Genomic DNA, 27,074 nt, shown 5'->3' with positions numbered 1-27,074 from the left:
TGTTTACCAAGGACAGGCCACCACTCCATTACCCACCTTGGATGCTGAAGTTATCCTTCGTTTTGGTGGTTTTATTTGTTTCTGCTGGGTTTGATGGGCAGTCACTGTCTGGTTATCCATAGAGATAGCGGGGAGCTGTAACATTTTGCTAACAGCTGTAGACGTGTCTACTGGTGATGTCTCTCGGAGTTTAACCTGGGAGGAGGAGGACTCCAGCCCAGAAGGAGGAACAGGAACTGACTGCATTTGTTGTTGCTGTCGCTGGGTCAGCTGGCTCAGAACTGGGGATGGTTCAGGCTGGGATTTTAAGTCTGGTCAGCATTGAGAATAAGAAATACCAAAATTAAAGCATTAAACTCTGTCCTTCATGCTTCTACTCTTTATGAAAGAATCTGGGTGACATGACACACTCAACAGCTATGATTTTATAGAGTGTGCAAGTCTCTTTCAGACATTAGACAAGTTTCACATTGAACATTACCACTGCAATTATAAAGCAAACATTTTATATTCTCTACTTTAAATAAACAACTGTGAGCAAGCATTAATTAGCTTTCTTCAAAAATATGAAAACAAACCCATCTATACAGTCACATAATATTATCACACATTAGGCCTCAAAAACTGTTATGGATTATTTCAATCAAACACTGCAAGTTTCACTGCAGTTAACTCTACCAATAAATTGTGAATACTTCCAAGGGGTCTGGAGATGCAATGTAGAGGTATTCCTGCCCCTACAAAAAAGATTATTTTCAACACAAATAGGAAGTCATCTACAGAATCACAGAATGTTAGGGAGTGGAAGGGACCTCGAAAGATCATCTAGTCCAATCCCCCCGCCAGAGCAGGAACACCCAGATGAGGCTACACAGGAAGGTGTCCAGGCAGGTCTTGAATGTCTCCAGAGAAGGAGACTCCACAACCTCCCTGGGCAGCCTGGTCCAGTGCTCTGTCACCCTCACTGAGAAGAAGTTTCTTCTCAAATTTAAGTGGAACCTCTTGTGTTCCAGCTTGATCCCATTGCCCCTTGTCCTACCGCTGGTTGTCACCGAGAAGAGCCTGGCTCCATCCTCGTGACATTCACCCTTTACATCTTTATAAACATTAATGAGGTCACCCCTCCGTCTCCTCTTCTCCAAACTGAAGAGCCCCAGCTCCCTCAGCCTTTCCTCACACGGGAGATGCTCCACTCCCTTCATCATCTTTGTTGCCCTGCACTGGACTCTCTCCAGCAGTTCCCTGTCCTTCTTGAACTGAGGGGCCCAGAACTGGACACAATATTCCAGATGGGGTCTCACCAGGGCAGAGTAGAGGGGAAGGAGAACCTCTCTCGACCTACTAACCACCCCCCTTCTAATCCACCCCAGGATGCCATTGGCCTTCCTGGCCACAAGGGCACACTGCTGGCTCATGCTCATCCTGCTATCCACCAGGACCCCGCAGGTCCCTTTCCCCTACACTGATCTCTAATGGATCATTCCCCAACTTACACTGGAACCTGGAGTTGTTCTTGCACAGATGCAAGACTCTACACTTGCCCTTGTTATATTTCATTAAATTTTTCCCAGCCCAACTCTCCAGCCTGTCCAGGTCTCACTGGATGGCAGCACAGCCTTCTGGCGTGTCAGCCACTCCTCCCAGCCACTCCTACCATCTCAATGTGGCTGAAAGTCAAGAGACACTGGACACTAACAGGTTTTTTCCCCAAATCCTTTTTTCCCCCTTTCATATTTTTCAGATGCTGAAAGCCAAGCAGTGGATCAAAGCACTGGACAACAACCATAAGAGATCCACAGCATTTGCAATGTGAAGATATTTTTATTCAGTTGGTGAAGTGCATTAGATAGCAACTTAAAAGTGTACGCAAACATTTTTTTTCAGAATTGCTGTGTGTAAAAGATTATAACTGCTACCAAAGTGGCTGCTTATCTATCTGGAAACAGATACACATATGAGACAGATACAAGAGCTATCACTCTTCATGGTGAGAATACTGCTAGGAACTACACTGCAAAAAACAAGTTTGTGTCATTTTCATTGTTTTGACTAATTTTACTCAATTAAATGAAAAATCCATGCAATTATAAATAGACAAAATGGGTAACCTGCATCATTCTCAGCACACACAGACTTCACACTAGGGAAAGAACACTGAGATGTGATGCACATTATGAAGAAATTATATATTACTCATTCAAAATTAATGTAATGGTTAGAAGAGAAGAAATTGGGGAAAAAAGACAAAATACAGTACAATCCTATACCCAGGTAGAAGCAGCATAGGTACAATGAAAATAAGTATTTTCCAGGACCTTGTTGAGAAATGAAGTCACATCAAAGTTCCACTTAAATATTCAAGCACATTAAATCAAAGATGTCATTACATGAAGGCTCAACAACTTCTAAAGATGCAATGACATTTATAGATAGGCTTAAGCCTATCAAACCTTAGTTTTTGATATACTCATAACGTTTATTACCAGCAAGTAAGTGTAACACAATGCTGTAACTGGTTATATTATTAGGATTACATTTTTTAGAAAAAGCTTTTCGTTTAAGGCCATTTTAAATTGTCATTGGCATTAAGAAATCTTACAGAGTAACAGAGAGAGAGAGAGAAAACTATGTCAAAGCACTCACCAAACTGAGTCAGGACTGAGGACTGAGTAATGGGCAGTTTTAGATCCCAGGATGATGTGGTAGTTGTGGTAGTGGTGGTAGAGCTACTGTTGTTTTGTTGACAGGTAAACTGACCCAAACCTGGAGATTTCAATTGGTCCAAGATTTGGGATCCAGTAGAGTTTTCCAATTTAGAGGATCCAAGTTTTCCAAAGCCAGAACAAATAACTGCAGACTACAAAAAGACAAAAAGAAGAGGAGAAGGAGTGAAGTATTTAATAAATAATTTGAATATCACCTATGGCTGTTATTTGGCAGCAAGCAAAACCTCTTAAGTCCTAGATTACTAATAAATGACCAATAAAAAATTCAGCAGTTGTAGCATATGGCCAGATCATCTCTGGTTATCACTGATACAACTTCCACCACTGATCACAACAATACTGATTTACTTGAATCTGTGCATCTCATAATAGCATGTATTTACCAATAGCTGAACTGATTTTCAGAGAATAAATACAAGTGCCCAATTTAGAGCCCTCACAATTGACTCTCAAATAACCAGGTTTCCACAAAAAGCAGTCAGATGTGTGCTTGGAAATCATAGTTTTCTGGCATAGAACTCTTCACTATAAACAAGTGATTTAATCCTAAATCAGTATGCAGTAAACACTTCTGTTCTCTAGTAAAAAATTAACACAAGTACTTAATGTAAACTGAGAAACAGCTACTCAGCAAAACCAAGAAAAAAAAAAAAGTAATCCTTTTTATGTGTGTGAATGGAATTTTTAATTTCATTCCTTCAACATTTGCAACCTGAATTTTACAAATACTGAAACATCTCATGAAATTACAAGTACTGAAATATTTACTCGTGAAGAATATTTAGAAAGCATAAGATAATTTTACCAGACTTTGAGGAGAATAAGAGTTTACAGCACTGGAGCTGCCAGTTCCTGATGCCATCTGGGTGCTGTGCTGAGAATTTGTGAAGACTAGGGCTTGGCCAAAGGTCTGCTGCTGGGGAGCCTCAAATGAGTTGCCTTCTGTCTCTTGGGTAGAAGTGACAGGCTTTTGAAGCAGTGTTCCCAAATCAATGCTGTAAGAAAAAGCAAAGTTTGGCTGGAATAAACACAATGATTAGGCTGCATTGAAACTGAAGAAAGCACTAACAATACTAAAGCTGCCATACTGGCAACAGAAATATTATTGATTAACAGTCAAATATTGTTTGTCTGCCATACAAAAAGAGGTAGAATAGAGGTTTTTGCCAGAAAGTAAAATTCTGCTAGCTGAAACCTTCCACTACAGTTAGAATATAAATTATCTTTGCTCTCTTTTCAAACACTATCAAATTTATAACACCATGCATCACATAAGTATATAACCAAAAAACCCACAAAAAACCAAAACAAACAAAAACCCAAACCAAACAAACACAAAAACCCCAAAAATCAACAAACAACAACAAAAACCCCCACAAACCCAAAAAACAAAACACCAGAATTTGAGATGTTTAGGACCATTAGGCCATCTAGTTTTCAGATCTCATGCTATCGAACTAAAGTCTTCATCACACAACTTTAACCTGCTCTCCTGGGACCTGAGGTTTATGCAGGCAACTGGATTCTACAACATCATCGGCCAGGCATTTGATGAAGACAAATGCAAGCAAAGGAAGGCACTAACTACCATATTTTTAGTTCTCTATCTGAACTCTATACCATCAGTTAAAGTAAGTAATTGTGATGTTTACCAGAAAATTTACCTTGCCAATGCAAGCTTTTCTGTTAACATATTTGTCAAAGCACTACATTCTGAACACTTTCTGCATCTACAGGGCAGGCTTTCCATTTTCTGGACAGCAAAGTTAGAGCTTCCTTTTCAACAACAGAAAACCTTTCTTCCCAGATACTTTTGTTCCTGCCTGTAAGCGGTCTTTGTGCAGAAGACAGGGTCTTCTCAGTATTATGCTTGTGGATTTGTTAAATTTGGCTCCACTTCCACAGTCAATACAGAGGAACCCACAAAACTAACGATTTGCAAGCAAGACTTTCACAATTTTGAAATTAGCTTGACCAGTCTCTGATTAGGGCTGCCCTGTGTTTTAGTCAACATTTTATATGTGCAAGCTAATATTGCTTCACCAAGCAGAAAGTTTTTAAGGTATAGGGAAACTGTGGGAGCTTACCTTTGCCCAGGAGTCACATGATTCTCAGCTGGAACACAGGAAGCAGTGAAGACTTTTGTTTCAGAAAGCTGAAAAAGAAGGAGGGAAGAGAAGGTATTTTAACCATATACATGCTCACTCTTCAGCACTGTGAGATCTGCAGAAATTCCATCTTGGTCATGTACTTTCAGATAAAAGTGAAGTCAAGCTACCGTTACAATCAGTTATGCTGTAGCTCTGCTTACAAAGACAAAAACACATAGTCAAACTTCATCAAAGTCTTCTCCACAGAATCAAGTACCAATTTAACTAAAGTGTTAGGAAACTTGAGCCACTGAACACACACAATGGTATACCAATATAACCATCAGTCTGAGCAATAGTTTAACTGAAAAATATACCAGTAGAAAGCAATTAATGTGACAGCTGGTATATCATCAGTGTAAAGATACCTTGTGCAGACATAATTTAGAACTCCATAGAGCAGCTCTGATAAATCTTGTTGCAGAAGTCTAACACACTGCACCATTCCCACTCATTTCATGTATCCCTGTGTTTTACATTCCAGCTCACATCAGCAGTGGAGGCAGGTTTGCACTCAGGTATGTACAGCGAACTAGCATTCGTGGACCATCTTGGCATTTCTGCTAGGGGCAGCAATAACACCTTAAACCGATTGTTCTCTTCAAGTGAACCAACATGTAAAGCACAAGTCTCCAGCTACCAGCTTGGCTACACTGAAGTTTACACTACACCCTGTGGCAAACTCGCTGCCACAAGCTCAAATCAAAGCACCTAATTCAAAAGTCTGCTGGGATTATGGCATTTGTCAAAACACACACTTCATGCAGCAGCAGCTGAAAAGTTTTGTTATGCAGATGCATTTAGTATTTCTTAGAAGTAGTATTATTGGCTCCTAACAAAGTTACTTATGTTTCACATACACTAGACTTGCTAATCTTTCATTGAGGCTCTGGCATTTTCCCAGCACTCAATGAACAGTCATGAACCATTTGCAAGCATCAGCCTCACAAAGTTATTTCCTCCATCTGCAGTGAAATGCCTGTGTTTTTCAGCTCCTGTTCCTATGATGAAAATCATTCTCCAATCACCAAACAGACAATATATTAAACAACTAGCTACCAGCTCCTATGGCCAGTTGATAGGTGAGGAGAACAAGAAAATACACTCCAGCATTCTCATAAAAACTCAACATCAACAAATTGGACATAACAAAACCTTATTACTGTTTAGATATAATGCACTTAAGTTAAAGAAATTAAAACAAGTTATCATGCTGCTTCCTGGTAAAGAAAACACTCCCACTAAAATACTTTTTTTTTTTAATTAAAGCATTGCTGTTGTTTCAAATAAAAACTAAGACTACCAATATTGTACAGAAAATGTTTGCCTTCATCCACTTTCCAGCAATTTGTATGTATTCTACTTCTCCCATTTCGATAGTTTCTATAGTTAAACTTTATTTTCTTTAGTCAGGAGAATGATCACAGTTTTCAGAGGAAAACTCAGAGCCATCTACAGTACCTCAACGTTTGCCTGGTCCTTCATTGTTCATGCTCTGAATATCCCTTTAACAAAATACAACCTCCTATTTTCACTGCAAGTAGTTTCCACTCTACTTAAGAGCATGATAACAGCCTACTAACTCAATATTCACTAGTAAAGATAAATACCGGACAGGACTATTAGAACACAAAACTCTAATCCAGGGGTGTCAAACTAATTTTCACCTACTTTTTTACTCCTACATTTATACAGTCCTAAACTTATATTTGGCCCTTTGAAGGCAAATGTGAGGCTGATGTAGCCCCTGGTGAAAATGAGTTTGACACCCCTGCTCTAATCCTTCTCTGGTGAAACAACATCAAATTTCACCCACCTGCTCCCAACTTGTATGTGACTAGAGAACACCACATTTAAACAAAAATACTATTCAGAAAAATACCTGGTCTTTTTCTGCAGACAGCAAATACATCAGCTTCCTTGGTTGTGTTAATCATTAGTCATGCTACTAGATTTTTTTATTATAAATTTAAATGCATGTTGCCATTTTCCAGCTACAGGTTAAAATTATGTCTTTTTCTGCTAGACTAAAACCAGCACCCATTATATGCTAATAAAGTAACCTTTTCGGATTCAATAAAAATCTCACTCTCAAGCTCCAATTTCATCAGTAAATAATTTTCAGCAATTTTCCACAACTTTTGTTTTGTAAAAGAAATTAATAACTGGATGCAGTACTTCAGAATCGAGTTCAGGAGAGTCCACATACAAAAATATAAATCAAGAATGACTAAGAGACAGGGAAGAGTGCCTACATGCAAAAAGACTGCAATAGCTTTTTCTTGGCCACAGCATCAGCCCTTCAGGAGATTAAGCTGACCTGTTCTTTTTTCATCAGCCACTACAATCCTGAAAACTTTTCAGTTGCTGACACCCAGAAAACAGCCCCTTGTTCTAGAGATATGCCTTTAGTCCTAAAAAACAAATGGGCACTTGGCTATATTAAATCATTTGTCATTTGAACAGGTTAAGTCTAGCAGAGGTCCAGTTTTCTGTGCATGACTGGCTCCTGTGATTTAGACCCAGCTGTTCACTCACTCCTCCCTTCCCCTGCCACCAATGGGATGGGAAGGAGAACTGAGGCAAAAAAAGTAAAACTCAAAGGTTGGGATAAAAACAGTTTAACAGGAGAGCAAAGGAAGAAATAACAATAATAACAATAAAAGAATATACAAAGCCAGGGTTACACAATGCAATCGCTCACCACCCAGAAAACCAATGCCCAGCCCGCTCCCAAGCAGCGATTCCCTCCCCCAACCGGCTCCCTCAGTTTATATACTGAGCATGACTTCATATAATATCAAATATCCCTTTGGCTAGTTTGAGTCATCTGTCTTGGTTATGTCCCTTCCCAGCTTCCTGTGAAAATTAACCCTATCCCACCTGAACTCAGGACATTATTCACCCCTTATTCTACATCATCTATGTCAAGTCCAAATCCTACACTTTCCAATTGATCATCACCACTTTTCCCGTTATTTATATATACATATATATATATATACACACACATACATAAAATTCCCTTAGTCTATGGACCATTCCTCTAAAATGCCTGTTGAGTTCATTTAATCCATGACTTTGGGCTCCATTTAAAATTCTTCTTCATCTGGGTCACGTGATAGAGTGCTTACAATTAGACTGTAATTTGGTATATGCATCCTCCAAAAATTCACAATGCCTAAGAAAGCTTGTCTTTCCTTTTTGCTAGCCAGTGGACACAGCTGCTATTTTGTTGAACACATCCATTAGGATATGATGACTACCATCTTGCCATTTTATTCCTAAGAACTGGATCTGACACGCAGGTCCCCTGACCTTACTTTGTTTCATGGCAAAACTGGCTTTCAGGAGGTTTTAAACTATTTTCTTCCCTTTCTCAAAAACAACTTCTGCTGTGTTGACCCATATGATGATATTGTCAATGTAATGCAGGTGTTCCAGAGCTTTACCCTCTCTTCCGGTGCAGTCTGAATCCATGGGAACTGGTGGAGCTGTGCTTCCACCCCTGGGACACTTGATTCCAGGTGTACTGGATGCCCCTCCAAGTGAAAGCAAACTGTGGCCTGCACTCTACTGCCAAAGACAGTGAAAAAAAATGCATTAGCAATGCCAGTTGTGGGATACCACGTGGCTGCCTTGAATTCCAGTTCATATTGCAGTTCTAGCATGTCCAGCATGGCAACACTTAGTGCTGGCATGACTCCATTCAGGCCATGATAGTCTACTGTTAGCCTGCACCCTCCACTGGACTTCCACACTGGCCATATGGGACTGTTAAAGGGTGAATGAGTCTTACTAATCACTCCTTGGCTCTCCAGTTGACAAATCAATTTATGGGAGGGAATCAGAGAGTCTCAGTGTGATATTGCCTCCAGTGCACCATAGTGGTAGGAATCTGCATCTGCTTTTCTTTGACTCTCAGCAATCCTACAACAGAAGGGTCCTCCAGGAGACCAGGCAAGGTAGATGATAGCTGTTAAACGTCCTCTGTCTCCATAGCTGCAATGCCAAATGCCCACCGATACCCTTTTGGGTCCTTAAAATATCCTCTCCTGAGATAGTCTATGCCAAGGACGCACAGAACATCTGGGCCAGTCACAATGGGGTTCCTTTTGCCATTCTTTTCCACTTAGGCTTCCAATACAGTCAACTCTAGGTGAAAGCAAACTGTGGCCTGCACTCTACTGCCAAAGAAATTGAGAAAATGCATTAGTTATGTCAATTTTGGAATATAATTTGGCTGACTTTGACTCCAGTTCATATCAAGGTTCTATCATATCCAGCATGACAGGACTCAATAGCAGCGTGACCTAATTCAGACCACGATAGCCTACTGTTAGACTCCACTCTCCACTAGATTTTTGCACTAACCATATGTGAATGTTAAAGGGTGAGCGAGTCTTGCTGGTCACTCCTTGGTTCTCCAGTTGACAAATCAACTTATGGGTGGGAATCAGAGAGTCACAGTTGGTGCGATATTGCCACCAGAGCACTGTCGTGGTAGCAATTGGCACCTGTTGCTTTTTGACCTGCAGCAACCCCACAACAGAAGAGTCCTCTGAAAGACCAGGTAAGGCAGACATCTGTTTAATGTCCTCTGTCTCCAAGGTCGCTATACCAAAAGCCCACCAATACCCATTTGTGTCCTAGAAATACTGTCTCCTGAGGTAGTCTGTGCCAAGGATGCACAGAGCATCTGGGTCAGTCACAATGGGGTGCTTCTGCCAGTCTTTTCCATTTAGGCTCACTTTGGCTTCTAATAAAGTCAACTGTTGGGATACCCCAGAAACACAGATGGATTCTGCCTGATTAGAGCTTGATGGCATTAGGGTACACTGTGCACTGGTGTCCACTAGAGCCTTATACACTTGTGGGTCTGATGTTCTAGGTCATAGAGTCCACACAGTCCAATAAACTTGGTTGTCCCTCTCCTCCTACTAGCTAGACAGGGCCCCTCTAATCATGGTCATAGTATTCATTAATCGCTTCTTGCAAAAACAAATCAAAAGTCCCTTCAAGAGGATCAGAGGTAACATCAGCCCTTTTATTTTGTCTGGGGAACTGCCCTCTGGAAACTGAAGCAGCATTTTTCCTGGCAGAATTTGCTTTTGTGATTGCTTTTCCTTGCAACTCTCATATACCCATACCTCTAGGAGTGATGTAGGTTTTCCACCCCACTTCCTCATGTCCTCTCCACGATCATGCAAGTAAAAGCACAGGGTGCCTCGTGGTGCATACCTTCTATATCCTCTCTCTTGAGCCGAGAATGGTTTATATTGAAGGGAACCTTTAAAGGTCATCTAATCCAACCCCTCTGCAATGAGCTACCAGATCAGGTTGCTCAGAGCCCTGTCCAGCCTGGCCTTGAATGTTTCCAGGGATGGGGCATCTACCACTTCTCTGAGCAACCTGGGCCAGTGTTTTACCACCTTCATTATAAAAAATTGCTTCCTCATGTCCAACCTGAATCACCCCTCCTTTAGTTTAAAACCATTACCCCTTGTCCTATCGTAACAGGTCCTGCTAAAAAGTCTGTCCACATCTTATAGGCCCCTTTTAAGTGCTGAAGAGTCACAATAAGGTCTCCCTGGAGCCTTCTTTTCTGCAGGCTGAACAACCCCAACTCTTTTGGCATTTCCTCACAGGAGAGGTATTTCATCCCTCTGATCATTTTTGTGGCCCTCCTCTGGACCCACTCCAATGGGTCCATGTCTTTCCTGTACTGAGGGCTCCAGAGTTGGATGCAGTACTGCAGGTGGGGCTTCACCAGAGCAGAGGGGCAGAATCACCTCCTTCAACCTGCTGTGCTTACTCCTAATAGCTGAGATACTAGTCCGTACAGGTGGGGAGTGGAACTTATGCTGGAATCACTGGAACTCTCAGGACAGTTTCTCAGCTAGCATATCTGGCAGTTTCTCCACAGCTGAGATGCAGGACCATAGGGAAGAAGAGAGACTTGCTTTTGTATTGATGGAGTTGGGTGGCCAATTCATCCACTGTTTGTCCCTTGCCTTCTTTCCAGGACATTACTATCAATGAGTTCCATACAATGATGGTGCACTCTGTAGAAATTGCTGCCACATGGGTGTGATGACCTTGAGGCCCCCCCTATTCTTTGCAAAACAGAGGCCTCATTAACGGTATATGTTATGCCTTAAACAGCTGGTTTTTGCAACTTCTGACCAGAACAGATTAAGTGCTGTGGAGACAGAACTTGTGTCTGTTCTTGAAGGTCCTTGCAAAACGAAGACATAAATTTTTGAGATAAAAGCATGAACAGTGTTTCTTCCTTGAGGCCTATCAAGGCTTTAGTCCTCTTTCTTGATTAATTGGGCTGGAACCAAGGCAGGGTCATTCAGCAATCACTGACCAGCTACCCCTAGAGGACAAAACAACTCACTTCTAGGCACTTTTGAGACCACCAACCTATTTTCCAAGACTACCAACCTATTTCTGGAACAATCTCCTTAATTAGCATGAGGAGCAAGCAGAGGGAGGAGACGAGCTGCCCTCTCCTACCTTGCATGCAAATGGACATAAGCATAAAAACTCCTCACTCAGAAAACCTGTGCTGTGTACGTGGCATTAATGAAGTCTCATCACACCCACCACCAAGAGAACATCACTGGACTGACTGACCTTTGGAGTGGTGAAATCTTACCTTTCTTCTGATATATCAATCTCTCTCTCTTTTCTCTCTTTCTAACCTTACTCTGAGCACATAAAGGAAATATCATTGAGAGTTTTGTTGTTGAAGTCTTGATAAGTTTTATGATATAGTTACAAACTTTTGCCAAACCACTATTTGCTGTAATTCCACCAAGTTTTTAGTAAATTTGTGATTTAACTGAACCTCTCCAGTAATTGTTGCTACTCTGGGTTACTGCACAGAGTATTCAAAAGTTAACTCTGCCCTCACCCCACTGAGTGGGACGGGACAATGGGTTGTGTGCATTGGACTTCATCTGGAACTGTGGGTAACTGCTCATTATAAAACTCATGGGTTGGGATAAAAACAGTTTGACAAGACAACAAAGGAAGAGATAAACAACAACAATAATAACAATAAAAGAATACACAAAGCGAGGGATACACAATGCAATTATTCACCACCTGGAAAGCTGATGTCCAGGCTGCTCCCAAGCAGCAATTCTTCCCCCGGCCAGCTCCTACAGTTTATATACCGAGCATGATGTCATATGGTATCGAATATCTCTTTGGCTAGTTTGGGTCATCTGTTCTGGCTGTGTCTCCTCCCAGCTTTTTTAGAGTTTCTTTTAATTTTCTTGAAAGACACAGCCCTCTCATTAGGTAAGGACAGAGTTTTCATATCTGTTATATGACACATTCACACATTTCTAGGGATAACACTGACATGCCACCCTACAGGAGGAGGCAAAAGGGATGACTTCTGAGACAATCTCTTACTCTTCTAAAAATAAACTTGAAATAATGAATGTTCCTATAAAAGACGAAAAACTTCTTAAAAATTAAGTTTTCCTTTCCATATTTCTTGCTACCTAGTTTGTTTTCTGAACTGCTTAAGCTTTAATATAACTGAAAACTTAAAATCACAAATGCAAATTTCACAAGTGATGATTACAAATGCCAAATATTTTGCAGACATTAAGACATGTCTTGCCTCATAAAGAATGAGAACCAAAATTGCTGTAGTACTTTAGATAATACATCATGATGAAACAACAAGAATGAAGCAATTAAGTGCTAACTTCAGCATGCTACTACCTTCTTATTCTTCTTTTCATGAACATAAAGTGGACTAAGTGGAACAATTATGCTGATTTCAAACAAAAAGCATCAAATGAGGAGTCTAAAGTTAACAGTAAGCTTCAGTACTTAATTACATAAAAGTCTTGTGATAATATTGTTTTAAATCTCTACGCAATAGTAGGGGGAAGTATGCATTTAACACCCATCAGCATTGAGCAATGGAGAACTATAACTCAATTAATTTGGGATAAAACTTAAATTTTTATTATCTAAGTATTGTCCATCCAGCAAAATAAATTATTTCTTGATTCAATTTTATTTAAAAAATAAGCTTATCTAAATATATGTATTTTAAACAGGAATTACAGCAAGAAACAGAACGAAATATCATTGCATGCATACAGCAAAGTATTACTTCAAATATATAGTTTTTGAAGACAACAAAGAAACTCTGAAAAGGGTAAATAATCAATCAGTCAATCCAACAAGGTACACTTACATCTTCATTCCAGTCTTCTGCTGTCCACTCTTCTATTGAGTTTTTCCATGGCCCTACTGTAATTTGGGGATGGAAAGAAAACAGTTACAAGCTAAAAGCACAATGTCATATTTCAACCCTTCTGCTTTCTAAGCAATCTTGTTTTCAATGTTAGTGAAAAACAAAGCAAGGAGATGGTGGTGGGAAACATGGAAACTCTAGAAAATTGGTCTGTAGATTTAAAATTCTGGGAGGGTTTTTTCTGATTTCAGAAACCCACTATGGTTCCATACATAATTTGCATGAATGCATGTCTGTAACCAGTGATTAATCCCAAACACTGGAAGAATTTCCTTCTATGTCCCCAATGACAGTGAGAGGTTACTCAACCCTCCCACAGGACCTCCCAGTTTCATTCATAAATTCATATAGAGCCTGAACAAAATACAGCCACAACACCTACTCTACCATCCATAATCCTACTTTTAACATACTCAAATTCAAGATGTAAGATATGCCTCTGAAGGCTCCTTTCCAACCTGTTAACTTTCTCCTTGGGGCAGAACAATCCAACAACTCCCACCAACTGTTACAATCTAACTATGCACTATATCAAGATTTACTGCCTGCACCCACTGGAATGAATCTCACATCAGCGAGGAAATTATTCCTGCATCATGAGCTACACCAAGTGCTGAAACAAGTAAAAGAAAGTGGACAGAATGCTTTGATCACTGTCTACCATGACACAAAAGAAATACACAGTATACTCAAAAGACTTAAAGATGGAGAGCACCGCTGGTAGGAAACCCTTTTTGGGTGGTCACCCACAGCAAACTGGAATATACAACCACATGTTGCATCCTGTAGTAATTTTACTAGGTTTAGGCTTACTGTACCTCTTGCTAATAATCATTTTGTATATAAAACTTAGGAAGATGATCACACATTTAGAAAAACTTTGTGAACTCCACATATTAACAGTGATGCTTAACAAAAGAAAAGGGAGGACTGATAGGGAGCAGACTGCCTTAGCTTATTCAATTATTGAGTATACTGTTTCTTACAGAACTTAGAAACTTCTTTTATAGCATTCACTTAGCATAAGTAAGTTTGCTTAGCATAACTTTTGCAAGCTGTAAACCTTTGAACTTTCTGTTTCTTTAAGTAAAAAAGGTCTGAGAGTCTTCAAGTGAGAAGGGGAGCTGCATTCCCTGGAGATAAGTAAAGAAACAGAATGGCATTTAACAGAAGAATGTTTGAGCGATTACCAAGAACTTATTTTCTCCAGCTGCAGGTGCAAAATAGCAACTGAATGTCAGGACTTGAACTGACAGCACATCTGACGAAAATGAAGAGATCCAATGAAGAACAGGGAGACACCAGACTCTAATTTTGCAATTGGCCCACGGGGGGGTGGGGGCTTGGATTGTGGGGGTTATAATTGTCTAAGTTTTTTCCTGCTGAGGGTCCCTCTTCAGGAGGCACCCAGCTTGAGCTGCTCTACACTATACCTTGTAAATTATTTATTTTAGAATAGTTTCCGGAATCCATGCCTGAGTCTCTGCTACGGGAAACCTAGGGAAAAGAAACTTCCTTAACACTTAACCAGGCACACCAGATGGGACCCTAGGCCACCACCTTCAGAGCCTCTCATCTTCAAACATCCAACTGCTGGCAATGGGTGAGACCACCTGGGACCTTTGAAGAGCAGGAGGCACCGAAGGGTGAGTGTTAAAATTCCCAGAGCAGATTTAGTGAAAGTGCTGCTACAGTATGTTCACAGGTGCGTGGTAAAGTGCACACATTCAAAAGAGGGAGCACATGGCCTGATCAGCATAATGCATGCAAATTAAAGGGGTGGTATGTGGCCTGATCAGCATAACATGTACATAGCACAGAGTTAAAGGCAATGGAGAATATACTTGGCACAGAGAAAGGGACGCCCTTAGCCAAGGTATTGCAAAATTGGGAGAAAACTTATGGTACAGTGAATTTGTCAAAAAAGCATGCAACAACCTTATGTTGAGAAGATTGGCCATCTATAACCAAAAACAGAAGTCCAGCAAAGATCCTTTGATCAGCAGAAACATACCTTTTTGCAACATCACCTAGAAAACAGATTCCTGGGATAAATGGATTACTGGTATGTTTGGGACAATTGGGTGTGCGGGAGAAAGCACCCAAGTGGGGGAATCGGGACAAAAGAAGCAATGCTTGCCATAGCTGTAGTGCTCCAAATGACAGAGTTCAGACTGTGTCTGCCCTGCCTTTTCTTCTTCTCTGTGCTCTGATACTACTCTGCCAACTGCTGGACTCTATATCCTATGATTTCTAATGTGCTGCCTAATCCTGCTGCTATACAACTGGGGGGAGCGGGGCCTCTGGCTATATTAAACATATATACTGAACAGCCTTGAAATCCTAGTGATCTAGCCATATGGGGAGGCAAAATGCCAATATTCAAAGATGATGCTGAAATATGTGCTCAGTTGTTTTCCAATATATGTATCGAATATGACCCAAATTGGAAAAATATTCAAATACTCTCAAAATAATTATTTTGGCCTGATAAGAGAAAATAATTAACAAGGTTGCAGAACTAGCTCAGTGAGTTGGAGGGAATAGGAATCCCTGGTCATCTATTGATCCAAATTGGGATTATAATATTAATGGGGACAGAGCCGCTTGCCAAACAGCACTTCAAAATCTAGCAGAAGCAATTAGACTGTATGGTGAGTTATGGGTTAATTGGACTAAAGTACAAGAACATAGGCAGAGATTAGATGAACACCCAAGTGATTTTTGGGGGTGGCTCTGAAAAGCCTTGTTGAAATATGGGGAAATGAGCCAACAGAATTTTAAGGAAGCACTTGCAAACAGTGTGTTTGTGAATTAAGTGTCCCCTGACATCCAGAAGTATTTTTAAGAGCATATGCCTGGCTGGCAAGGGGAAAACCTGCAAAAATTCTGAGCGTGGCTGGTTTGTCTATGATGGAAGGGAGGAGTTCCTCCTGCTGTGAAATGGTATCCTATACCCCAAGAAGCAGAAAAAAGCATTCAAAAACAAATTTACAGATATCTAGCTCAAATAATTTTAAATGTATTTGAGTCACTCTACAATACTCCTATACTCCCAGTAAAGAAAAACAGATGAGATGAAGATGTAAACCCAGAATATTGCTTTGTACAAGATTTATGGGCAATTAACCAGCATGCAGTGGTTCCTCACCCAGTAGTACCTGATCTCTCCACTATACACCTAAAAACACCGTATTGGGCAAAATGTTTTACTGTAATTGATCTAACCACTGCCTTTTTTTAGTATCCTGCTAGATGAAAAGAGCCAACTTTTGTTTGCTTTCATGTGGAAAGGACAGCGGCTGACCTGGACACATCTCCCACAAGGGCTTGCAGGGTGTCCTACAATGTTTTTCACGAATACTAGGAAATTATTTAAGAGATATAAAACTGCTGTGTGAGTCCGGTTTCATGCAATATGTAGATGATTTGCTAGTAGACAGTAAAGATGAAAGCACCTGTACAATAGATACTGTGCATTTACGTACTTCCTTAGTGGAGAAAGGGCACCTTGCATCTCTGTCCAAACTTCAGCTGTGTCAGAAAGAAGTTAAATACTTGGGTATTATTTTAAGGGAAGGGCAGTGAGAAACACACCCAAGAAAGAGTGGACACTGTAGTTGAACTTCCATGTTTGGTGACAAAGAAACAGGTAGAGAGATTCTGGTCACAGCAGGAGTACCAGCCTGCATTAAATCAGCGGCGGCAGCAGCAATGATACTAGAAGAAAACCCGTCCACTTCTTCTGGGACATCCTGTGACAGTTTATGTCCCACATGAAGTACAGATAGCGCTTGAGTTGCATATTATTTTAGCAGTGTCTCCACAACAGACACACGAATATGAACTGATCCTCCAAACAGCAGATGATGTAATCTTAAAAAGATGCAATACTCTAAATCCAGCTAGTCTAATACTTTTGCCTGATGATGAAGAACATCACCAGTGTGATCAGGTGATGCATACTTGTGGCAAACAACAAGCTGATTTAACTGATTTAACTTGCAGAACCCAGATTTAGCTCTTTTCATAGGTGGCTTGTCTCACTGTCTACATGGACAACAATGGCCTGGGTGTGCCATGGTCAGCCAGGAACAAGTGATGGAAGTTGAACTGCTCCTGACAGGACTGAGCGCACAAGGAGCGGAGCTGGTAACCTTAATGTGTGCAGCACATCTGGGAAAAAAAGTCAACATCTATACAGACTCAAAGTAAGCCTTCAAGGTATGCCATGCAACAAGTATGTTATGGAAAAAGCGGGGGGGGTTTTCACATCATCAGGGCTAGCAAATATGGAAGAAATATACAATTTACTGGAATCAGTCCAACTGCCAAAAGAAATCGCTGTAATACACTGCACCGCTCATACTAAAGTCACTATGGAAATCAAAAAAGACCTTAGCCGATGCAGCTGTGAAGGCTGCAGCCAGAAAACCTGTGAGACAGTGCACGATCACAATTCTGTTAGCAAACCAGAGTGAATGGACAAGCTTGACAGACCCCAAAATTGTTTATGAGAAAGACTGTTCAATGGAAGAAAAGAGACAATGGGAGAAGTGGTGAAACAAAACAAGATGACAACAAAATATAGACAATTGGGGGGAAAACCAATACTGATACTACCAAAGAAATATTTAATTGCTGTGACTAGGCAGTTTCATGATGAAACTCATGGATGAGCACAGGCCGTATCTGACCAGATACAGGAAGTGTAGACAGCACTGGGGGTTTACACTGCCACAAAAAGAATCACCAGTAGTTGCCCAACCTGCCAAAAGTTGTCAAATCCCAAACCAAACTTAGCATTAGGAGAACAACCATGGGCCTATTTTCCTTTTCAGCTACTGCAAATAGATTATGCAGATATGCTGGCTACAAATGTATACAAACATCTGTTAGTAATAACAAATCAGTTATCAGGGTGGGTAGAAGCCTTCCCAACGAGAAAAGCAGATAGAGGAGGAGTAATTAAATCATAAAATCACAGAACAGTTTAGGTTGGAAGGGACCTTTGAAAAGGTAATCTAGTCCAGCTCCCCTGCAATGAGCAGGAACATCTTCACCCAGAGCAGGTTGCTCACAGCCCCCATCCAGCCTGGCCTTGAATGTTTCCAGGGATGGGGCATCCACCACCTCTCTGGGCAACCTGGGCCAGTGTTTTACTACTCTGATTGGAAAAAAAAATTCTTCCTCAGGTCCAGCCTGAATCTCCCCTCCTTTAGTTACAACCACTACTTCTTATCCTGTCATAACAGGCCCTGCTAAAAAGTCTGTCTGCATCTTTCTTATAGGCCCCTTTTAAGTACTGAAAGGCTGCAATAAGGTCTCCCCAGAGCCTTCTCCAGGCTGAACAACCCCAACTCTCTCAACCTTTCCTCATAGGAGAGGAGTTCCAGCCCTCTGATCATTTTGGTGGCCCTCCTCTGGACCCTCTCCAACAGGTCCAAATCTTTCTTGTACTGAGGACTCCAGAGCTGGATGCAGGACTCCAGGTGGGGTCTCACCGGGGCAGAATCACCTCCCTCGACCTGCTGGCCAAACTCCTTTTGATGCAGCCCAAGATACAATTGGCCTCCTGGGCTGCAAGTGCACATCATTGGCTCATGTCCAATCTTTGATCCACCAGTACCCCCAAGTCCTCCTCTGCAGGGCTGCTCTCAATCCCTTCATCCCCCAGCCTGTATTGATACCAGGGATTGCCCCAACACAGGTGCAGGACCTTGCACTTGGTCTTGTTAAACCTCATGAGGTTCACATGGGCCCACTTCTTGAGCTCGTCCAGGTCCCTCTGGATGGCATCCTGTCCCTTAGGTGTGTCAACTGCACCACTTAGCTTGGTGTCATCTGCAAACTTGGTGAGGGTGCACTCGATCCCATAATCTATGTCACTGCTAAAGATAATAAACAGTACTGGTACCCAAACAGTCCCCTGAGGGACACCACTTGTCACCAGTGTCCATCCAGACATTGTGCCATTGACCACTACCCTCTGGGTGCAACCATCCAGCCAGTTCCTCATTCACCAAACAGTCCATCCATCTAACCCATATCTGCCACAAAATATCAAGGCACTTGAAAAACAACTAATAATCATATCTGAGCACAGCAAAATTGCTACAACACCTCAAATTTCTAGACTAAACCACACATTTCCACAGAAATTTTGTAAAGGAGGAAGAGCCCAATGCACAGCAGTTTTTAGAGAAACAGTTGATTTTCTTTCAATTCTCCTGACCAGCACAGGATCCCTTTGATATTTATTCTTTAAATAAATTCATCCTGATATTTGCCCTGCTTATCTCCCATCAGTCAGAGCAAGGCCTACCTCTGTAGAAGACAAACCTCACGTTGGTGTCAGAACTCTAACAAGAGAGTTCAGAGTCTGCTAAAACAAGCAGAAAAATAACTCAGACAAATCAAGCCCAACTCTTAAATATCCCCCATCACCTTTTGGAAAACTGAATCTATTTATTAGGATGGTACAAACATAATTGCAGTTTTGGCTGGTAAAATTTAAATCATTATAACTAGGCCATAAAACATATTTATTAATCAAAATACGAACCATCACAATCAACACAGTTTGCTAACAAGAAATAAGTTTGTTTATTCCTGTAGCATAAAAATCCATGCTTCAGGATTCAACAAACTCTTGGAAAGCATTTTCTGCATCCTGCTGGTTGTGTTTTCCCTGCAAAAAGTTGTCAAGATGCTTGAAGAAGTGGTAGTCAGTTGATGAGATGTCAGGTGAATACGGCAGTTGAGGCAAAATTTCTTAGCCCAATTCATGCAACTTTTGAAGCGTTGGTTGTGCAATGTGCAGTTGGGTGTTGTTGTGAAGAAGAATTGGGCCCTTTCTGTTGACCAATGCAGCTGCAAGTGTTGCAGTTGTCAGTGCATCTCATGGATTTGCTGAGCATCCTTCTCAGATGGAATGGTTTTGCCGGGATTCAGAAAGCTGTAGTGGATCAGACCGGCAGCAGACCACCAAACAGTGACCATGACCTTTTTTTGGTGCAAGTTTGGCTATGGGAAATGCTTTGGAGGTTCTTCTTGTCGTATATAATCCACTTTTCATCACACATCACAATCCAATCAAGAAATAGTTCATTGCTCTTGCATAGAATAAGAGAAGACAGCACTTCAAAATGACATTTATTTTTATTTTCAGTCAGCTCATGAGGCACCCACTTATCAAGCTTTTCCATCTTTCCAATGTGCTTCAAACACCGAATGACCGTAGAATGGTCAACGTTGATTTCTTCAGCAAGTTCTCATGTAGTTGTAAGAGAATCAGCTTCGGTGATTGCTCTCAATTAGTTGTTGTCAACTTCTGATGGCCGGCCACTTTGCTCCTCATCCTCAAGGCTCTTGTCTCCTTTGCGAAACTTCTTGAACCACCACTGCACCGTACATTCATTAGCAGCTCCTGGGCCAAATGCGTTGTTGATGTTGCAAGCTGTCTCCACTGCTCCAAGTGTTTTCCACTTGGACAAAACTAAATTATTCCATTTCAAAGCCTACTGTTTAAAAAGAGATCTTTTTGACTCAGGGACTTATTTCTGACATTCCTATGGCTTGTCTAAACACTAAAATAAAACACTCTTCCTACAGTCATATATATAGAGACATTTTTGTTTTGTCAATTATGCTGCCTTTTCCACTTGCACTGAAAGTAAATTAAGATTAGCAACAAAAAGGTACTTAGCATCCAAAAAGAACATTTACACTTAACTAGTTTACTTTAAATTTCCACCAACCAAATGATTTTGTAGGTACTCCCCACACTGACACTCACTCATTCATACCCCTAAGAACCATTAATCTGACAAGGCCAGGGAATATTCCCAAATGCCTTCTCACACCTTCTCCATACCATGCTTCCCAACTTTCCATACATGTCTTAAGTTGCATTACTGAAGTTCACTGCAGTTCTCAGTGACGTGGACAGCCTAACAGCAAATATGCACTTGGCATCCAAAAAGTTCCACATGTCAACTTTGAATTTCCACCAATCTGTTTTCTCAGCAGCAAACCCCCATGTAGACACAATGGTACTCTTACAGGGATCTGTTTAGCCACACCAAGCTACTCTTATTCCTAGGCAGAATTCTTCCATTCCTGAAGACTGAGGAGATGCCTACAAGAAGGAACAGAGGTTGCCACGGGGGAGGCACATGAAGACTACCCAGAGTTAGCAGGGACAGTCATGAAACATTTGAGCTCACTTGGGAAGTGGAGCACAAGTCAAAGTCATTTGTAAGGCACAGTCTTACAGTTGCATTAATTAATAACTAACAAGTGAATTTTCTACCTCTGGTCCAGTCTCCTCATGCCTTTCTTGTATGCCTCCTTTCTTTAGTTAGTTAACCTTATTGCTTCTGCAATACTTGTGACAAAATACACTGCCCTCCACTTCCATATAGCAAACAACAGTATCAGTATTCCTAGGGGAATTTTCAAGTGATTAGGTGTCCTTCTAACTCATTATCTCATAAACTTATTTCAAAAACTAACATGAGTGAAAGTAAAAGGTGCATTTCAGTTTGTGCTATAGAACCAAGTAATTTCAAAAGTAATTCCTTGGAAAGATGCCATAATTTGGCAAAAGAGCTCCCTTTCAATAACCATTAATATACTCAGCACCACCCTCCCCACACTGGACTAGAGAGCACTCCAAATGACAAGACAGCTGCCTAATGAGCCCTCCTAAACTCTGAACCTGTTATGGTCTCCTCTGGTTAAGAGGAAAATGGCTTGTATGAAGTTTAGAAAGCTGCATCTCAAAAGGCTCACAGCAGAGCTCAATGGAGTACACCCTGGCCTCCAGTATCAGCCTTTTCCTTTCACCCTTGACACAGGGGTTGATGAAAAAATCAACCAAGTAGGCTCCAGCAATGAAGACATCAGAAAAGTTACCTTTTTGCTGGGGTTAAAAAAAAAAAAAAAACCACAAACAAACCCAAACAAACAAACAAAAAAACCTATCACTTGGTGGTTCCCAAGTGTGAACAATAATGTACATTAATTTCTCCATCATGATGACACAGTGTTTCCTTTGTCTACATCTCCTGTTTTAGAATATGGGAAGCAACAACATATCCTTTTTTCCCAATCACAGACAAGCAGGTCACATTCTTCATTTCTGAATCACCACAAAACCACTGCTATGCAGTTCCTTTCCAAAAGATGCCTTTCTCATGCCTTTAGCTGCAAGCGTATACTTCACACTTGAAACTTCATACAGAAACACAAAGCTGCCTCTGTCTTCAGACATGCAAACTGCTCTTTTGGCTTCCACTCAAGAGCCTACTCATGCTTTAGTTAATAATTCTCTTCAAAGGTGGCAGATCTTGGAACTCTCCTCTATCCCAGAGACTCACATTCTTACATTCCTGTGTTGTACAGGTGGGGCTGCCAAAGCCATCCTAGTGTCACTGAGTGGAGTAATATTTGTAAATGGTTTTTCTTTTCTTTTTCTTCTTCTACTTATATATTCACACCTTACTGCCCAATGCCTGCAGATCAATCACTTTTAGTAGGACTTATACTCCGTAACTACATTAGGTGAGCTCTTAAGCAGTACTTAAGATATCTAAACAATTCTTCACATATAAGGTTCTTCCAATAACTCTTCAAATCTCTTGGTCCCTCAAGGGATTGTTAGTATGAAAACAAACAAAAAAACCCTAACAAAACACACACACACAAAAACAACACACCAACAAAAAACAACAAAACAAAACAAAAAAAACCCACACCACCCACAAAACAAAAACAAAAAACAAACAAACAAAACAAAAAAAACCAAACAACAACAAAAAAAGGCAAATTGCCTTCCCTTCATTCTAACCAGAGTGTCCCTCAGGCTACAGCATGTGCTCTGCACATGAGCAGCAGTTAAGCTATAAAAATGAACTAATATTTGTGGCATGCAAGATGTATTCACATTTTCAGAAGTTAACTGAACACTAACAGAATAGTTATTTGAACTGCAATTTGCTATAGGTCTTCATTCCAATCCTTCCACTTCTTGAAGCATCTTACCAGTTCCATCATCTGCATCATCCTGACCAGCCTCCCAAATCTCTGATTTTGTCCCAAAGCCATCAGTGGCAGAAGACTCTGTATAGTCTGCAGGGTTAAATGTCCTAGAGTTTTAAAAGTTAAGAAATGGAAGAGAACACATGGGTCATTCAATGAACACAAGTGTCATCATTTTTAGCTGAAGTTGTATTAGACTTAACATCTCAATTTCGACATAATTTGTCTTGATAGTTTTGGTTTCAAAAGAAATGTTTCCTCTATGAGCAGACACAGATAAAAATGGGAGAAACAATAAACTAAATAAGAGGAGAAAAAAGTGGAGACTGAAAAAAAAAATTACTGTAGAGAAACTGAACGAAAACAGCAATTCCTGAAAATGCAGTTAACAGCATACCTACTCCTCCCAGTCTTATAAAGTATTAGTTTATATGCACAACTATAAGCCCCTCTCAGCTGACAGTTTCTCAGCAGGTGGCTGACTGATGAGAAACCAGTATCTTATCCTTTCAGAGCACCAGACCTGTGCAGGACAGGAGTTGGAACATCAGTAAGACTATTTCAGAATACACTCCGGACACCAATGCCAAAACACACAGATGCAGATAAAAGGTAAAAAAGGATTACTGAAGAAAAACCTATTTTTATTTTATCATCTAGAAGCATGAACAAGAAGGATTATTAGAGAAGTAGAATGAGCCTTCTGTTCATCATGATATCACTGATATTACATGAAATGTCAATAAAGGCAAACACCAAGTGAAAGTAGTGGAGGCTACACTTCTCTGAAGCTAGTTATTCCATCAAAAGTGAGAACAAACTTCAGAGCTGCTGAGTAACTTCTTTTGATTCTGTTTTAGGGTGGATGTACATCCAAACAGCTAAAGCATGAAACTTCAAAAACAGGAAAAAGTTTATAATTGCTAGTCTTTCTGGTTTTTCATAAAACTTGGAACTTTTTTTTTTTTTTAAATTGACCTAGGACTATACACACCACACAGAACTTTCAGCCTCTTAGGCACTATGTGGCTGCTATTGATAGGTACAAACGGGTTCTCCAAGTTTGAGATAACATTGAGTGAACTTACATTAGGTTTGTATAGGTGTGTCTAGTTAGAAATACTGGTTTAAGACAAAAACAATCCATTAATCATCTAACAGATCTGTGAAATTTTGCATCCACATTGGTTTATCAAACATACAGCAATATTAATACATACAGTGGCAATATTAATATTGTCAATTATTATTGCCACTGAGTTTGATCCTTGCCAAAATCTGTGCTCTGCATGTTTCTTACCCCATGCCTTGGGCTGAAAACCTCCCCGCTCCTCTCCCTCTGCCACGTCCAAACCCTAGGAGAGAAAACACCATTTAACAGCAATGGCAGAGGAGCCGCCAATTGCTAGTCTGTCACATTAGAAAATACTATGGTTGAAGAAGAAAACTACTGTAGTTAAATATAATTTACTTCCCAAATTTCCTCACAAGATAATTTGTTTCCCTAACACACACAAGTAAACCATTGTTCATTTAAGAGTAGGTGTTTCAGCAGGACTTGCAATTCTTTGCTATCTTTTCTGTATCTAGCGAAGTAGCTCCAAATGCCAAGAAAAGGACTTAGCTAGATATGCATCCCACATGAGACTGCTATTGCCAAATTAGATATGTTTCGAAATTTTGTCTCTACTTTCTCACTCTTGCTTAAGATGCTCTAGAATCCCAGCCTCCCTGATCTCTCAAGAAATTCCCTGTCACTTCTTGTCTGTGAGGAGAAGGTTTAAATACTCCATTTGTTTCCTTCTCTGACTCAGCTCACCTGTCCAACACTATCCTCATGTGCTTTTGCCAACCTGCAACCACATATTCTTTCTGCTTCCTCCTTAGTTAGTCATAGTTACTGACATGAAAATTTCCCAATTCAAATTACTCAAACTTCCTTGTTATCACCCACAAGAATATTAATTTCAATTTTAACAAGAAATATGTGTTGCCTCCAATTTTGATTACCAGCCTCAGTTTACAAGCTTCTTGATACAGTGAATGACTTTAGTTTTGCATGTTGCATGGTGCCAACAAGGCATGAAAATTTTTTATTTCTTAATAATCCATAAAGAGCATGTCTAAATAAACTGTTAGAAACTATTTCTTACATGCAACATATTTCTACATAGTTTTTGTTTTGTTTTTTGTTGTTGTTTGGTTTTTTTTTTTGGGGGGGGGGGTGATTTTTTGTTGTTTGGGTTTTTTTGTTTGTGGGTTGTTGTTTGTTTTTGTTTTTTTTTTTTTTTTTTTTTGAGGAAGACTATGAATATTATTTTGTATTACAAGAACAGGAGGAGGTCAAGAGCTGCAGACTGAGAACAAAACAATGTTTAATGACAAAATTATGTGGTAAATCACCAAGCAACTGCAAGTTTACCAGAGCACAAAAGTTGTAATCCTAAATCACCAATACACTGGTTGTACAAACATCAGAATCATCCATGAAAGGCTATATGAATTTGGATCAAAATTACCCCTTGTTTTCAGGGGACCCCCTAAACTGAATAAGAACAGTAGCTCCACCAACATGGTAAAACCAGTTTAGGAAGTCCTTATTTAAATGAATTTCCTTTCCCTCCCCTCACAACTTGTTCTTTCCCTTGCCCTAGTTCACTGTCCAAGTTTTAAGAGACATTTCTGGACCTCTAAAATGTCTACTACCTACATTTTCAAGGACTTCTTAGAAGCATCAAAATAGCAGGACAGCTTTACTGATATCCTATACAAGATGACAACTGCTATCTAAGAAAGTTACTTCTCTCGGGGAAAAAAAAAAAAACATGGCATTAAAAACAATTAGAAAGCACGATCTTCTAACACAGAAGTTATTCACAAAGCAACTATGAATTCCCCATCAGGTATTTGCAAACTTTTGATGCTTTTTAACAGTGACTAAAAGGTCAGTGAGCAAATGGGGCTTCACACTGCAATTCAGACCAGGGACCCAAATTCTGAGCGTGCAATCCCACAATAGCTTAAACCCACTTAAACCTGTAATAGACTTAACAATACATTTGTTAATCAAACCGGTCTAAGTGGATATGTTATCAGTGGCTGTGAAACCTGAGCATATAACATGATATTAGTACATGCTGCCATTAAACAATGCAACCTGTATGTAGTCTTTGTAAAAAAGCAACTTGTTCCACAGATATGTGTAAAAACCTAATTTAGTGTACCCTGCAGAACATTCAGGAAGAGACTGACAGAGATAAGGGCCCAGTTGCATCCTTGTGTGAACGGGATAACGGGGGTCTTCAGCACAAAGTGGAAGGAAAACCAGCTCAAGCTGTTGGAGCCTTGGCCAAACCCAGCGTGCTAGGCCAAAGATGAGAAGTGCACGACAAGATAGACTGCAGCCTTCATTCAAAAGACCCCCACCCGTGACCACCTGGAGACACTGTGCAGGCACAACAGGAAAGAGCCAAAGCTGAAGACTATAGATATAATTCCTTGGAACTCATTTTAATAAGAACGGCCTTTTCAAGGAAAAGTTATGAATATTTATAGGCATTTCTGGAATAACCATGAATACGTAATCCTTTACCACATTTAAGCAAGCTTGCTGCTACTGGAAAGGCGTGCCGTGGTGGAGCACAGACTCCCCAGTTGCCCAGTGCTGTTTTGCCCGCTTGCTGTAATAAATTCTAAGCAATTTATTCCGATGAGTGCATGCTATTTATTGTGATCATCTATAACAAACCCACACTACTACAACTGAGGTCTTTCTCACCAGTGATCACAAACTCTGCTCTCTTTCTTGCACTGACAGTTTTCCACATATTAGTGAGTGAGCACAAAACCACCATCAGAAAA

The 27,074-nt window shown here is 40.4% G+C and overlaps 1 protein-coding gene across 4 annotated transcripts in view; it reads right to left on the bottom strand.

Annotated features, from left to right (window-relative positions):
- The window catches only part of LOC136114589 (ubiquitin-associated protein 2-like), a 101,770-nt gene that overhangs the window by 49,294 nt on the left and 25,402 nt on the right, over window positions 1-27,074 (bottom strand). For 2 of the 4 annotated variants that reach the window (XM_065859967.2, XM_065859969.2), the window contains exons 6-12: window positions 24,514-24,568; window positions 23,217-23,320; window positions 13,110-13,165; window positions 4,814-4,881; window positions 3,532-3,721; window positions 2,644-2,857; window positions 37-311 (exon numbers count right to left, since the gene is read on the bottom strand). In XM_065859967.2, the coding sequence (XP_065716039.1) occupies window positions 37-311; window positions 2,644-2,857; window positions 3,532-3,721; window positions 4,814-4,881; window positions 13,110-13,165; window positions 23,217-23,320; window positions 24,514-24,568 (962 nt within the window). The remainder of the gene's footprint in view (window positions 1-36; window positions 312-2,643; window positions 2,858-3,531; window positions 3,722-4,813; window positions 4,882-13,109; window positions 13,166-23,216; window positions 23,321-24,513; window positions 24,569-27,074) is intronic. The other 2 variants (XM_065859970.2, XM_065859971.1) reach the window with 2 other exon arrangements.

The sequence above is a fragment of the Patagioenas fasciata genome, chromosome W, assembly GCF_037038585.1.
Source record: "Patagioenas fasciata isolate bPatFas1 chromosome W, bPatFas1.hap1, whole genome shotgun sequence".
Taxonomy (NCBI): Eukaryota; Metazoa; Chordata; class Aves; order Columbiformes; family Columbidae; genus Patagioenas; species Patagioenas fasciata.
The sequence above is the reverse complement of the archived record's forward strand: the minus strand, read 5'-3'. Positions and strand labels throughout refer to the sequence as shown.